The sequence below is a fragment of the Aphelocoma coerulescens genome, chromosome 1 (assembly GCF_041296385.1).
Source record: "Aphelocoma coerulescens isolate FSJ_1873_10779 chromosome 1, UR_Acoe_1.0, whole genome shotgun sequence".
NCBI lineage: Eukaryota > Metazoa > Chordata > Aves > Passeriformes > Corvidae > Aphelocoma > Aphelocoma coerulescens.
The window spans coordinates 111,023,737-111,040,326 of record NC_091013.1 but is presented as its reverse complement, the minus strand read 5'-3'; the positions used below and the strand labels follow the sequence as shown (position 1 = coordinate 111,040,326).

At 39.3% G+C, this 16,590-nt stretch overlaps 1 protein-coding gene across 18 annotated transcripts in view; it reads left to right on the top strand.

Moving 5' to 3' along the window:
* ROBO1 (roundabout guidance receptor 1) overlaps positions 1-15,476 on the top strand; it is a 654,072-nt gene extending 638,596 nt beyond the window's left edge. For all 18 annotated transcript variants that reach the window (XM_069024504.1, XM_069024524.1, XM_069024532.1 and 15 more), the window contains 5 exons: positions 833-1,242; positions 2,969-3,121; positions 11,466-11,774; positions 12,988-13,187; positions 13,786-15,476. In XM_069024504.1, the coding sequence (XP_068880605.1) occupies positions 833-1,242; positions 2,969-3,121; positions 11,466-11,774; positions 12,988-13,187; positions 13,786-13,800 (1,087 nt within the window). In that variant the 3' untranslated portion in view covers positions 13,801-15,476. The remainder of the gene's footprint in view (positions 1-832; positions 1,243-2,968; positions 3,122-11,465; positions 11,775-12,987; positions 13,188-13,785) is intronic.
* The last annotated feature ends 1,114 nt before the right edge of the window (positions 15,477-16,590 follow it).

Here is a 16,590-nt window from a genome sequence, read left to right as displayed (position 1 = left end):
GCACAGCCAACAGGAGAACCATTACTGCAGAAAATGTGTTTTCCTGCCAGACAAATGGCAATCAAAGAGTGTGTCTGTGGCCCCGTGTTGACAGTGTTGCTACCTGGAACTTCTGAGTGAAATATTAACCAATCTTGAACATTGATCTGATATCTTATACTTTGCCTCCTTAAGCTGGAGATACCATTACTGACAAATAAAGATCAAAATAAGTTAACCTATAGATCTATATGCATGTTGGTACCCCTAAGGCCTAGAACTAACGTTGCAGTAGAAAATTCTTTTATTTCATCACCTAGATCAATTTAAAAAATAATGAAATTGCACTCTCTCTTTTCATATCTTTCTGAATCACCAGGATGGGTGGAGGGAAGATAATGTTAATGGAGCAATCTGTTTGGATAGATGCATCTCTTGGCATCGATAGTTTCAAGCTATATGTTTACAATTATTTCTCTTGCTTATACTCTCAAGGGTGCACAAATAATTTTTTTTAATAGTCACATGACCTGCAAACAGCTCTTTGCTTAGCTCTACATGTGTTATTTAGGGAAAATGAACAGCTTTATCATTAAAGTCAGTGATAAAGGAACCGTATTTAAAAAATCAGCTTTCTTTGTGATAGATTTCAAAGTACATAGCTGTCAGTTCTGATTTACAGCAAAAATATAAACTAAAAAAACAAACCTGAGCATTTCAGATATAAATTAGATTGATTTAAAAAGGCAGGCCAAGCTTGCTGGGAAATAAAGGAAGTATTTTCATCAATCTACTATTTCCTCTGACTTCATTATGTGATTTCAATTCTTCTCACCCTTGTATTTTTATGCAGACGTCAACCTGTGAGTCCTCCACCCCCTCCAAGGCCCATCTCCCCACCTCATACCTACGGATACATCTCAGGGCCCTTGGTCTCTGACATGGATACGGATGCCCCAGAAGAGGAGGAGGATGAGGCAGACATAGAGGTTGCCAAGATGCAGAACAGGAGGCTCCTTTTGCGTGGCCTGGAGCAGACCCCTGCCTCCAGCGTGGGGGATCTGGAGAGCTCCGTGACGGGGTCCATGATCAATGGCTGGGGTTCAGCCTCTGAAGAAGACAACATCTCCAGCGGGCGCTCCAGCGTGAGCTCCTCCGACGGATCGTTTTTCACCGACGCCGATTTTGCACAGGCTGTGGCAGCAGCTGCGGAGTACGCAGGGCTCAAAGTAGCCAGACGGCAAATGCACGAGGCAGCAGGAGGTGAGTGCTCCTCTGCTCGATGGGAGGATTGAAAAAGTGGCCGTTGTGAAATGAATCTGTCCACAGACGTGTTCTGAACTGCTGTTCTTAGGGTGCTTATAAGTCAGGAAGAGGCAGAAAGGGAGTTTTGGTGAAACAGTTCAAGTAAATTGCTGCTCTGCATTGTTTTTCATAAGTAGTTCCTCGTTCTTTGGTCCCATTGATCGTGGACAAACATGCATCCTGCTGGTGGATTTACACTCAGAACTGAATAAAAGGGAAAAGAAAAAGAAAAAGGATTACAGAATTCTATCTTTTCCCAGTATAAGGCTCCCAGTGTTTTCAGTCACTCTACAAGAGAAGATTTAATCCCTGTCTATTGAAGTGTCCAAATAAATAGTAAACCTTTAGAGTTCTATTTTCGCTGGATTGGAATTTTTTTTCCTTTTGAGGAATTCTGTTCAGGCTTTTACTGTTGTATTATTGGGATGAACTGCTTTGTGTAGGTTTCATATTTTGACAGCTGTTATGAGTAGCATTTTAGATTGTAGGTTGTGCATATGCAGCAGGGCCTTATGCATATGTTTGTTTTTTTCTTTTTTCCTTTCTCCTGAATCACCACTGAACATATAAAACATGGTATTTGAAATATTTCATTTTCACAACATGCTGGATACTAGTAGCACTGGCTATATACAGGTAATCAGTAACCTTACTAGGCCAAATGGATATTTTTATAGTTCAGCTAAGAAATAAGAATACAGTAGGCTGGGATGCAAGTTACAGGCAGATCCGTGAATGTTTTGACAATCAATCCTATTAAACTGCCAGGCCTGGAGAAGAGGTACTCTGTCACAACTGTGTCCACCCTGACTCCACAGATTTTCAACCTTCCTGCCATCTCTGACATCCTCTCCCGGTTAACAGTCCTTTGTTTCATTTCAACACAGCTGTTCATCATGAAGAGTGAGAGGGGAGGTAATTTAGTAATTCTGGATTAAATCCTGACCAGTTGAAGTAGGTGGCAAAACTCCCATTTGTACCCACAGGGCCAGGATTTTAATCCATTTTGTACACAGAAATTCCTATAAATATGTGTAGAGACTTATATATTTAGAAAAGGTCTTTTTATGTCTGGTTGCTGATATTTTTGCAACAGTTAAGTTCATGCTATGCAGCAGTTTGTATACATTGGTATTACATGTGCCTGACTGCATGTCCTTAAAATGTGACCCTTCTTATCTGCAAATAATCTGTGATAAAATGCCAGTCATCCAGGCTCAATGCATTCCTGAAAATTCACTCAAAGTGGCAGCAGGGACTTCAGTACCTGAGACCTGCTGGTGACTTGCTCTGCTTATGACAGGGAATGACCTCGTGTGGCCAGAGCTAGGGAAGGGAAAACCTGTCTTGAAAGGGAAACATTCTGCTCTTTCCAGAAACTGGCAGGGTGGGAATCCTGCTCATGCTTGCCTGGTGATGGATTTCGTGCTCCTGGGGCAGGAACTACCAGCTACCAAGCAGCTGGATAATTTCTGTTCAACCAAGCCAGCCTGCCTAATGATAGGATAGCAAATGCTTCGATTTAGTTACAGCTCATTCTAAAACTGGATGAGCTTTACTATTGTTTCGACAGTGTATTTTTAGGTTTTGCATAGCTACAGCATTCTGATGTGAAAAGAGAAAGTAGGAAAGGTTTTATTTTAGGTAAGGAAAATAATTTCTACTGTCCTATAACCGTTTGCAGGCCGTAGACATTTTCATGCATCACACTGTCCCAGACCCACCAGCCCTGTATCCACCGACAGCAACATGAGTGCTGTTGTCATACAGAAGGTCCGACCTGCCAAAAAGCAAAAACACCAGCCAGGACATCTGCGCAGAGAAGTCTACACAGATGGTGAGTCCACTGAAATGGGTGAAAGCCTCAGTGAACCTTTCTAAATATCCATTCAGTGCGTGTGTGTGAAATTTTTCCACAGAGATAACGCTGTGTTTCAGAATTCAGTGATTTGTGTTTCCTGTTGCTAAACACACTGAACAGTTTAATCATTTTAAATGCCAGAGTTCCTTAATACTGTACATTGATGCTTCCACTCCAGAGCCTTGCACCTGTTTTCTATAGTGTCCTAATCGGCTAATTACCGCCATTATTTAAGAGCCCAGATAGCTTAAATAGTACAGTCATTGAGAATAATGTGTGGTTAGGATTAAAATCTTCATTCATGTGACTGACTATTAAAACCTTCAGTATGTGTCTTTTCCTGAAAAAAAAAAACAAATCACCATTCAAATGGTGGACAACACAAGTCAGCGAATTGTAATCCTGACCACAGCATTGTTGCAAGCGGTTACTTTGTGAGTGAAAGCAAAATCTAATCATCTTCTCTCGTGCCTTCACACACAATATCAACTCTTGCTGAAAAGGCAGTGCTTGTATTCTCTTGGGGGTGTAGGATGATAATGCAAACATTGTGATGTTGTCTAGAGAGAGCCTTTAATGAAAATGCCTCAGGTGGTGCAGCTTTTATTAAAGCACTGCCTTCCAGTTGTATAAAACAATCCGTGGGCTTTGTTGGAAATTCATGTAAGATAAATTCCCCAAGACTTAACCCATCTTGTCAAGTTTGCTGAATTTGCTAACAGGAGGGAGATGTGGGGGAAGGGGAGGGGAGGGAAGGGAAAAGGAAAGAAGGGCAGAGCTCCCCACCTCCTGCTTCTCTGCAACAACAATCTGATTAGGACTTTCATTACCAGTCTGAAATTTTTCAAAGAGGGGCATCATTTGCCATTATCATATGAAAGCCTAATATTATAGATCCTTATCCAGGGTTACAAGAAGGGAGTTTTGAAACCACTTCTCCCTGTGATTCCTGCCACTTGACGAAAAAATTTAATACAAAGCTCAAAGCACGATGAGCAGAAGTAATTTAGCAATGAGTGGTTGTCCGTGCCATTATCTGTACTTTATTCTGAGTATTTTCTCTCAGTAGCATCTATCTGATATTAGACTGCGTTAAATGCTGGCATGACACAGTGCACCTGGGCCTCTTGGCTTGTGCCCAGGCCCCTTCTGTCAGCGAAACTGAGCTGTTGGAATATTATCTGATTTCAAGGGGTTATTACAGTGGTTTTGTGCATGTTTGCTTCTGTGAAAGGACAACACAAGGTGTAAATCCCAAAACTGTACCAGAAATGTTACGTTTATGAGACTCTCGTAATGGCGTTTCACTGGATTTTATTGACATTTTATCAGCTTTTATTCTCTTGAAGAGAATGCTCTTAACTGAATAGTTGGCAAAGCATCAAGCCTCAATACACACACAATAGCTAGGACATCAGAAATAAATAAATAAAGGTGTTTTATGTGGCCATTTGCTTCCAACACAGGGATAAATGAGAGATGGACCTGTATTTGATGACAGGTTTTTGTCAAAGTAGTTATACAGAGCTAAATCATAGAGCCATTGTTATTAGATATTGCAATATAGATTTGACAATCATGATCAATATTTGTTTTGTGTTACGTAGCACCTGCTTACTTCAGCATATTTTCTAATTAGGTAAGAATTTCCACTAACCTCTTTATAGTGCAATACAGTGTGGTCATTCAGGGAATAGCAAATTATGGCTTTAATTCCTGCAGATCTAATAAAATCCAGTTCAAAGGTTGAAGGATTTTTTTGGTTTAGATTTTTTTCTTTTTAATTATTATTTTTTCCCCTCAGTCTGTTTGCATAAGCATAGTGGGATCTTACTGTTGATTCTAACCATTCACTTTAATAGCCACATCTAGAATAGTTATAAATAGAATAGTTATAGCCACATCAGAATTAGTTATAAAATAACATCTACTAATTGTTTTCCTTAGGTGGAGAAAAGTCATATGGATGCATGAATGAAACATTTCAGCACAACTGACCTTTCTGAGATATATTTAGGTTTTTATACTGGCTTGATGTCACACTATGATTTGTCTTTTTTATAAAGTAGTGCCTCATACAGAGTTGCTTTTTTTCCTCAAAATGAGTGAACACGCATGTTTTTGCAGTAGTAGGGGAAATAAAGCAGAAGCATTCAAGAAATACTTAAAACAGAAAAATACATTTCTTTACCTTCTCAGCCTTTAAAATGGAATTTTAAAGAATTGCATATAAAGAATTTTCTACTGTCCCAAATTACCTGAATTATTACTTGCTAACACGTCTATGAAATACAGGTGTAATGAAGAATTTAAATGATTAGTTGACAGGAAGGATATATAAATAAATTAAAGATTTTCATGAATGGGTGAAAATGCTAGGAGTATTATCAATAGCAATATATATGTCTTAAAAAATTCTCCATTTTATTTTCTTCATACAGAAAAATTTGTGAAAGAGGTTGGTCTTTCTGAAGGTGTGTTTCTTAATAACGTAGCAATAAAAGGCCTACTACTACCTATTTTTAAATAAAGGAGGGTGCTCTCTGATCTACTCTGCATTGTCCAAGTAGTAAAAATTATGTATTTTCTGTGAGCATTGGTTCAAGTCAGTTGCTACTTCATGTGAGATGGGATTTCAGCTCACTTGTTTTGTTCCTTGACAGACATCCAGGCAGTGAAATGTTCTTCATATTTGTTGCTAAAAATCTTTGCTCAGTAGGTGGTAAGGATTAAAATGTATGCATTTTTAATTGCTCTTCATCTAGCCTTTTAAGAGAGTTTACTAAGAATGCATTACAAGAACCAACTAGCAGATGTACCCTCCTTCTCAACCTTGTCTGACCTACTTACATATTTAATTTAGAAAACCAAATTTTAAAAAATACGTTTGTTTTTTCTAAAAATATATCTGTGAGAGTCTCTTCTGAACTGTCTTGAATTGATTTATCATTTGTTACAAGCCCTCAGAATTGTAAGTGTTTAGATAAAAAGGATAAAAGTACTTTGCCATTGTTCTGATTCAGTAGGTCTTTCAATAGAAATTATGCCATTCACGGTTCACATGAGATTTTAAATCCTGATGCTTCTTTAAATCTCCGAGTGACAAAAAATACTAACCAGTTTTGCAGCTAACTGGCTGAGACTGTAACTGAGTTATTTAGCTGTGTTATCAATCACATGATGTGAGGGCAGCTGAATTTCTCACAAAAGGCAATTGAACATCTGCCAGATATTCCTCGAATATTCACTTGGAAATGTTGAGCCTTTATGCATGCCAACACCATTTGTACTTTTGTCTCCCTCTGCCTGTGCAGTACAAAAAAATCTACTCTGTATGAAGCAAATTTTAGCAAGGTAGAAAATAAGTAGGAATGCATTTCTTACCTCTGCTAAAAATCAGCCTGTTATTGAATTATAATAATTTTCAGACGCTTGCCCTCTTCACGGTCCTTACTTCTGAGTGCATTATGAGATATTTTGTAAATACCGATTTTGTTACTTGAGGGAGGCTTTTTGGAGTGAAAATTGTTTTGATAATTATGCAAATGTACTTAAAAGCAAAAAAAAAAAAAAAAAAAAGCAACAGCCCTCAGCTTTTATACATCACTTTGGGTTTTGCTGTATTGATTTGTTCATCCAATTATTCTGTACAGTGCAAGCCATATTTCTTGAGAGACAAAGCATGAAAACAACTTCAGTACATGAATAATAGCTCAGATTATGACGTGTCTGGGAATCTTAAATGCTGTCTAAGTTTTTTTAAAGTCAGGAACAATCTTGAGTTTTGCACACCGGCATGAATGTGCAATAGGCAAAAAACTCACTTTGTATCTTAGAGAATGATAGAATGGCCTAGGTTAGAAGGAACCTCAAAGGTTATCTGCTTCCAACCCCCTGCCATGGGCAGGGACACCTTCCTCTAGACCAGGTTGCTCAGAGCCCCATCCAGCCTGGCCTTGAACACTTCCAGGGATCGTCTTCAGTATAGCATCAAATCTGTAACTGCTGTTTTCTTCAGGGTATGACTAAAAATCTGCAGGCTGATAGAGTTTAAAAGAGAGAGTTGTCTTATGAAGCCTAATTCCCTCATTGGTCACTACTTAACAATTTTTTTGTGCTTATTTGTGGCTTCTCCACTTTAGTATCAAACTAATTTGGCAGATTATTTTTCCTTAATACTGTTTTGCTTATCCCGTGGTTCCTGTATGTGTTCTCATTTAGAAAATTATCGTCTCTCCTTTCAAAAGACACATATGGAAGGTTTCTGCTGTAGGCTGTGCTACGAAATGGCATCCATTAATTGTTTGAGTTACGTGGGAAGCAGGGTAACAGCAATACATAGACATGAATGAAACATGTGAGCACAGCTGACCTTTAACAAATACTTCTGAGTTCTTTGTATTGGTGTGATGTTGCTTTGTGATTTATTTTTTATTCCTTACAATGGAAGCTTCCATTTTGCTTTTAATAAGAAGTGTGCCAGTTTGTACTCGAGGAGGCAGATTGAATCTGGATTTTCTCTGTGATCTGAGCTGTTAAAATAAATACCACAGGGGTGTAATAGTGTTGACCTCTGAAAGGGATTTTTTTTTTCCTCTGTAAAGGATTCTTCTCTGTCAGAAGTACTGTGTTATAATGAAGATTTTTATAGCTTCCCTGCAGGTTGCAAAAATGTTCTTGAAAGAGAATATCAATTTTCTTTAGTTATTACTGTACCATAGAGCTGCTGCCAGTTTATGAAACTTTTTATATCAATGCATCTTCCCTTTCCATAGTCAAGATTCAACACCACTTTGTTCGTCGTCCTGTGTAGCCAGATAGGATTCTTGAACAGAGTAGTTTGTTCCAAGCTGTATTTTATAGGCTACAGGAATGTTCCTTCCCTTTGGTATTCATTTATCCAGTGCACTGCCAAGCCACATCTGCTGGACACTGGCTCCTAGGGTGGCTGAAAAGGCTGATGTTGGATATCTACACTCCCTTTACATCAGCAGGCTCAAGAGAAGGGCTATTCAGTGCTTTATTACAGAGAAAGTTAGTGGAGCATGTTGAGACACGTGATATTGCATTGCTGGGGTAGAGTTAATTTCTTCTCAGCAGCTGTTAAGGTGCTTTGTTTTGGATTTAGAATGAGAATGGTGGTGATGATGGTTTTTTGCCAAGTTGTGTTTATCCTAAGTCAAAGCCTTTTTTTTTTTCCTTGTCTCATGCTCTGCCAGTGAAGAGGTGCACAGAAGAAACTGGGAGGGAGCATAGCTCAGGCAGGTGGCCCGAACTGACCCAAAGGATATTCCACACCACAGAACATCATGTCCAGTATATAAACTGGGGATTTACCCAGAAGGGCCCATCTGGGTTCAGGAAGGGGGTCTGGCATTGGTCAGTGGGTGGTGACCAATTGGGTGACCAGTGGGTGGTGAGCAATTGCATTGTGCATCACTTGTTTTTTCCCTTATTATTATCATTATTAATATTGTTTACCATTATTGTATTATTTTACTTTTATTTTCAATTACTGAACTATTCTTGTCTCAACATATGAGTTTAACTTTGATTCTCCTCCCCATTCCACTGGGGTAGGAGAAGAGAGGTGGAAGGTCGAGTGAGCGGCCGAGAGGAGATTCATCTCCAGCTGGGTTTAAAACCATGACAGTAGTTTTTGGTGCCCAACATGCACCCCAAAGGGTTGAGATAAGAACAAATCCAACAAGAGTATGTTAAAAGAAAAGCATCTGTGTTTCCAGAAGCCTACACTTCTGAGTTTGAGTACCTTCATCCACTTCTAAATCAGGGTGTCCTCTTCTGAGGGAAGACATGCTGTGAGAAGGAAATTTTCCTCAAGAAGGAAAGTATTGTTGGAATCTTCACAGGCTAATTCAGAGTTTGTGTTATCTTTTAAACCTTGTCCAAGTTCTGTAATCAGTATCAGTGTTCTGTGAGAGATGAGGTCCATCTCCAGCCTTGCTTTTGCAGAACAGTTCTTGTGCTCAATAAGCTTTAGTCTGGATTGACATGGTCATGCACTGGGCTTTCAAGGAGCATACTACACACAACTCTGAGACCTTAGGCAGACTTCACGTGAATTTTCACGTGATTGCTGAATTGTAAGAGGTTATATACTTCTTCAGACCAACACTTTTTGCAGTAGATATTGACACTTAAGATCATCTGGCTGTGGATCTTTGTGATCCAGAAATTCAAATTTGCACCTACAGGGCTGGGCAGCCCAGTGGATGTAGTTTGGTTTGCTCTTTGGTGGCAGGACCTCACAGGCCATTTTTAGAAGAGGTAGCCTGAGTGCTGCTCTGATGGCTGGAATTACAGACTTTGACTGCTGAGGCTGTGTACTGAGCAGAGGTTGCCTCTCTAAGCCATGTTTAACAGTTACAGATAACAAAGGAATGCAACACAACTGATCCCGTGCTTTCTTGTTGTAAGTCTTGGTGCTGTGACCACTTCCCTGTGAGCCTGTTCCAGTGCCCAACCACTCTCTGGCTAAAGAGCATTTCTAAACCTCCCCTTCATTTTGATTCAGCCACTTAGTTTATCCAAGCTTACATTATGCCTTCTTAGGTTTTGAAAATGACAGTCCTTTTTCTTAAAATATATCTGCAAATAGTGAGTGTTAAGTAGATACTTAAAATTAAGTCTCAGTATTTCAATTGTTTACCTTTAGCTGCTCTCCAAGACTGATGTTCCCCAAACTGCTCAAGTTCAACAAGCAAACTACCCTGATAGGATTTTTTGTTTGTTTGTTTTGTTTGTTGTGTTTTTTTTTCCACCAAGACAGTGGAGTTATTGCAGCAGGATGTCATTTCCCTGAAGTATGTCCAACCTTATGAATCATACCTTTTGATATCTTTCTTCCTCATCATTCCAGTCCAGCCAATTGATAAAATTTCCTGTCTTGTTTAAAACAGGTCAAGGATAATTCCAAGATATGTCACCAGGTAAACGTGGTTGATGGTTCCTAGTAAGCTTGCAGAGCACTGAATTCTGCATTGTTTCACCTTTCCACAGGGCAGATTCAAGTCACTCATGCTTTGTGTCACTGGAAAACCTCTCAAAAATGTGTGACATGTGCCATATCTGAACTTACATGAATATATTAGAGACTTGTTTTGTCTTGCTCAGGAGTGTTACCTTTATTTTTGACCCATTTTATGTAAATTTCAGTTGAAATATTCTCTTGAATAGACTGAGAATTAACTGTATATATAGTGATTGTGTTTGAAAAACACAGCTGCTTCCAGATTTTTGTAGAAATAGAAATGCACACTATTACAAAATGCTGAAGTTACAATTTTTAATAGTGAAGGGGTTTTTTTCTAGTAATTTCACTTGAGAATATTAACCTCATCTCACTTTTTTTAACCTGTTGTTCTCTTATATCCCTGTGAATTGTGCCTACAGCTTTATTGTGAACTGCTTTTGTATTGCCACTTCTTGCTTGGCTCCTATATTTTTTTCTTCACATTTTATATTCCACAGAGCACTGTTGTATCCTGATGAACATTTTACATATTCTATTTTTATGTCCTAATGCAAGAATAGAAAAATATAACTAAGTAAATTATATGTGTGTTTTATAAATAGTATTTTAAAATATACAGAATTTTAGAACCCCTTAAGTTGTGCTAATTTACAGAGACAAATTCAGAAGTCTTTGTGTGTCTTTTCTTCTTTTTTTGTTTTTTTTTTTCTGAGAGCTTATTACTTCATTGACTGACTGTGGTTTTTTCTTTAGTATGTCATGACATACCCTCAGACACCAAGGATATGTGTGTTAGTTTAACCTATTATTTTAAAAGAAGAATGCAATACCACGTATAGTTTATCCTTGCATGTGTCAGCAATACATCTGATACACATTCTTACATCCCAGCCCCTTTGCTTTAGTGCTCACTACACTGAAGACCTTGAGCAACTGCTGTATTCTTGAATGGACTTAGCAAAAAGTGATAAATATCAGGAAGGATGTGTTATTGTCCTAACTCCTTGTTGATACCCATAACTGCTGTGTTAATATCCAAGTGCCTAACGTTTATTGCGGGTTTTAGTAATGATTTTTAAGAAAATATTGTGATTTGAAAAGGCAGTGAGAGGTCTTCCTTTGTGTTTTTAAAGCTCAAGCTTTTGAAAAAATACCCATCAGCAGTTTTAACAGTAGCATAATACTTTTTGGGGTGGAGAGAGAAGGGCAGAGGGAGGGCTGAAAGTAACCAAGAGCATCTGTTTCTTCAGTTCAAGTTAAATATTATTTCTTAATTTCACTAGTGCGTGATGTCACCGCAGTGACTCTTCTCTCTCACCTTCCTAGACTTGCCACCTCCCCCTGTGCCACCTCCAGCCATAAAATCCCCGACGGCCCAGTCCAAGGCGCAGCTGGAGGTGCGGCCGGTCGTGCTGCCCAAACTCGCTGCCATGGAGGCGAGGACAGACAGGTCTGCGGAGAGGAAAGGAGCGAGCTACAAGGGGAGGGACGGGGCGGAGGGCAGGCAGCATCCCGACGGGCGGACGCACTCGGGGGAGCGGAGGGAAGCCCAGGAGCAGCCCAGCGACGGCAAACTGCGAGCAAGCAAAGCACCAAAACGAGACGGCACACCAGCAAAAGCTCATCTTCTTCAAGGTCATTCTGCCCGCTCGGGGTTATCTGGAGTGCTGGGTGTTGGGCACTGGGAACTTGGCAGGCTGCTGAAGAGAAGTTAGAGCTGCTGAATTGCCACTGGTGTTAATGTGGGTCACGCGGCAGGTTCTTGTTAGGGGAGGACAGAAATACAAGCTTATTACAAGCTTACGAAACATTCTTTGTCTATCTTGCTGCCCTCATGTATTAAAGCTAATGCTGGGGAAAGCAGAAATAAATATTCCTTAAGAGTTGTAAGGATCAGCATCCCTGCTCCTACCACACACTTGTAGTCTAGGTATATTTAATGTATCTAATTATGATCTGGTTTATAAGAGAACTGAGTGAAGTCAGACCGTAGATCTGTAAGTAAGAAACTTAACTTTTCTACAAAAGGATCAGCACTTGGCCCATTTTGCCAATTTGTAGTGGACAAAAGGGCCAGAATGATGCCTGGTCCTGTTTCAAAAGTAAGAAAGTCCTAGTAGTTGTGGATTAATTATAAATACTAGCTGGCATGGCATTATACGAGCCAGCCCTGAGCAAAGTAATCTCTTATATATGGAAAGTGGTAAGTTTACTCATTAATGGAACATGCCAAGAGTTCACTAAGAGCACAGATTGATACAGATTGGTCCTTTCTACCTACAGGTATTTAGGGATAATATCAGAGGAATTTGGGTAGTAAGTTGGTTAAATGGGTGCATGAATAGAAGTTTGATTACAGTGGATTGCTACAGAGAAAAGTTATTAGAATGCTACCACAGAGGATGGTGGTGAAATTTTAAAGCATGGTGACTAATGGCGTCTCAAATTCAGCCTGAGAAATGCAGGGTCCAGTATTTAGATGGATTGAGTTCCTTGTATCATATGTGTATTCTCATTTCCTCTTACTCTGTCACATTGAATATATACTGCAGGGAGTGGGGTTCTTTTCATTTTCCTGTAGAACATAGACCAGGGATCCTAAATTGAAACGAAATGGACACTAATCATGAAATAGTTCTTCTGTGGTGAACGTTAGCATGTAAAGACTATAAATTTCCTTGAGAAAGCTTCTGTAATGCTGTTATGGAAGCAGCATATTTCATGTTCTTGTCAGGCATCACTTCCAACCTCCTGAGAATCATAAAAAGTAAATCAGCTGCATGCAGAAATTTTAGGTTCACTATCTCTGGGCTTGTAAACATAACAATGTGTGCATTTAATTATACAGAGGACATCCTGCCATATTCTAGACCAACGTTTCCAACATCAAATAATCCAAGAGATCCCAGCTCCTCCAGCTCCATGTCATCAAGAGGGTCAGGAGGCAGACAGAGGGATCAAGCAAATCTAGCCCGAAGGAATGTTGCAGAAATGCAAGTACTGGGAGCCTATGAACAAGGAGAAGAGGAAGAAGAAGAAGAGATGGAGGTAACTGCAGTTTTAATACTGAAGATGACTACAATAAGGCTGATTTTGTTTTTAGACAGATGCCAGGAAAAAACACTTCTGAAGCAGAAATATTTCTGTTCAGGAAAATAAGTGCATTTAGCTGTCCATTAATGTTGTGCCCAATCCAAGTAAATAAACTTCAAGAATGTGCCAAAACCATAAAAACCAAGTAATACATAGTATAATGTAATTGTCACCACACTAAAACATATGGAACAGAACTTGCAGAAATAGAGTATTTTGAAGAGCACATTACCCAGATTCTTTCAAAACTGAAAATACAGAACTAGAGCATCTAAGAATACCATGACATTGCTTTTCACATCTTTTGACAGTTTATCATTGTAGATTTTATTAGATATTAAGACATGAAGTTTTTTCTTTTTCTGCCTAATGATGTTGATTCAATTTAAATACTGGTTGTAGATAGGGTGGCCAACATACAGTCACACTGCTGTGCATAATTAAAATTAGTAATTATCATTTAAAGGTAGCAAATTTCTAAGAAGTATACAAACCAAATTTTAACTAATAAAGTTTAATGTGTAGTAATTTTCATCCTCTTTTTTTAATACAGGAAACAGAAAGCTGAAGACAACAACATGTACTGTAACAGGCTTTTAAAATCTAATCAGAAAAAAAATAAATCACTTAAGATGCCTCAAGTCTGATGATGTTTGACGCCAGAAATAATGTTCAGTGCAATCAGAGTGTACAATTTTTCCTTTTTCCTCATGCCATCAGAATGCTAGTTTTTGTTTTATTCTTTCTTTGTAAACCCTCCTCACTAGGAAGGGCCCTCGCCTATTCCGTAACCACGAGTGCATCACCTTTGCTGCCCGAGCAGGCAGGGAAGCTGCTCTTCGAGGTGCTTGGGCCCAGCTGCTGCTTCAGGATTAGAACAGAAGGGAATGCCAGGGCCTGGCATTGCGAGGTTTCTCCCCAGCGAGGCGGTGCTCAGGGCACTGCCAGCTCACCAGTGAGCCAGTCGGTGACAGCGCGAGCGATCAGAGAGCTCCCCAGAGTGAACGGGCTGCAGAACATTCTGTGATCCTCGGGGTTTCGCTGCAGTCTGCAGCCAGTGCAAATGGTATCCTGCAGTTTTAATACAGACTGTGTGTCTTGTTTTCTGCCAGTCTCTTGCTAACCTTTTGCAGATGATACAGTTTGACAAATGAAAGTGAAATTAATTTGGGACAAGGTGGCTCTTATTGTAAATATGTACTCATTTTAAACCCCTGTGGTACTTTGATTTGTCTTTCCATTTTCATCATTAAATACATTCTTATTAAAAATGTCCTTTGGGATAGGCAGGAGGTAAGCCAATGTGATTGCTATTTGCCTAATCATAGCATGAGCAAGTTTATCTGAAACTTTTTTCTAATTTTCAGCCTCAACAATGCTTATGAAAAGAAAACCAATGGACATTTTTAATAATGATTAGGTAATATCATCAACTGTTACTGGCCCAAATCTCAGACCTCTACTTGTGTCAATTCACCTAAAAAAAGAAGTGCCACTTAAAGAAGTTTTGTTTGATCTTGGCAATGAATTTTTTTGTAATGCACTGCTTATCTTTTTTTTTTTTTTTGGTTTTAAAAGCACAATCACTAAACTTTGTTTGTAAACCATTGTAACTATTAATCTTTTTTTTTTGTCTTATTGAAAATGTTAAGCATTTGTTTTGGGATATTTTTCATCTTTTTGTTAATGCTCTATGTTTGTATTTGGAATATTTGAATGATGACAGATGGTAAAGTAACAAACGTAAATGTGGGCCATAATCAAAACACTTCTCACTTTTCCTGGACTTACAGAAAATTACCAATTTTTCTGTGTCCTCTCTCAACATTGGATTATCATTAAAGCTGAAATAGAGGCATTAGTTGCATTGAATTTGCCAAATGATGTCCTCTGTCTGTAGATTTTTCTGATCTTTTTTGTAATTATAAAATTTCTTTGTCATTGGTGCTAATGGAAAAATGTGTGTTTGTTTATTGACAGCTATCAGGACTAGCCCCAATGAAAAAAAAAAAAAGAAAAAAAAAGAAAAAAAAGTGTTTTGGTGTTTACCGAGGACTGAAATTTTTCATTTAGCTAATTTTTAAAGAAAGGTTCCATAGAAAGGGTGTGCAGTACTAAAGGAAAAATCCATGTGATTAATGTTTTCATTATGTTCATGTAAGAAACCTCATATTTTAGCCATAATTTTGCATACTGCGGATCCAATAATCAGAAAAGTAATTTTTGTCACATTATTTATTAAAAATGTTCTCAAATACATTATCTTGCCTGTGTAATTTCTTGTGTTCCCTGAAGCATAATTTTTGGGGGCAACTCTAATCTTATTTCTATTGGCAAGAGCCAGGATCTGTTCCACTGTAATCATGCAGCTACAGTAGCATGAGCAAGGTGGGAGAGCTGGATGCAGCCTAAGATTTTACATAATTACAATTGATTGCCTTAAAGATCTGATTTCTGGGCACTTCATGAACTGTGATAATGGAAACTTCTCTCAGCCTGCCAATTTCCAGAGAGAGCTGATGAAGAAAATCTGTACCAACAAAAGCGTTCACCTCAGGGGTGAGACACGTTGTCTGCAAAGGGAGTAAGTTCCAAGTAAGTGAAGAGAATGAATGGTACAAGTCATATGTTTGTTGGGACCTGCACAAATCCCAGGTTTCCTGACCTGCCTGCTGTCCTGTGCTGTAGCCATTCTGTGGCTGGAAGAGCCCTGCTGTGGATCATGGTGAAGGAGGTGATGGCCCCTTTTCCACTCTTCTGTTTTCATAAGCCTGCATACTGATCACCCTTTCCTTATCCTCTACCCATCTCCCTGGTTAAAAATTGCTGATTTTGACTGACACACTTCTCTGCTGTCTAGCCACAGAACACTGCTAGAGCCTTACCAGGCACGAGCCTCAGGTACAGGTGTTTGGTGTTTTCATAACTGCAGCTTTGAAGCACATAGGAAGATTAGGTAGAATTGTTAAATGTGTAACCTTTCTGTGTTGACTTTTTTTGGATGTCTTCAGTCCTCGTACCTCAGACCAGCATGTGTTAGAGCCCACATTATCCAGGCTTGGAGCCCATAGATAGGAGATACCTATGTGGCCTGCACCTTTCCTTTGGAGGAGGCAGGAGAGGTGGGTTTCATGGGCACAGCTGAATGTCTTTCCTGGCACCAGAAACAGCCTTTTGGTTTGAGGTGAACCATTCTCACGGCAGGGTGAAGGGAGCAAGGTGGAGCTCAAAGAAGTGTCCCTGAGTGTGTCAGCCCCTGGGCACAAAACCTTAACCTGCTGCCAAAGGTGTTCTGTTGCATCTCAATACTGGGACCTGTGCAGTCCTCTGTAAGGTGTATCTGCCCAGAAACCCTGGT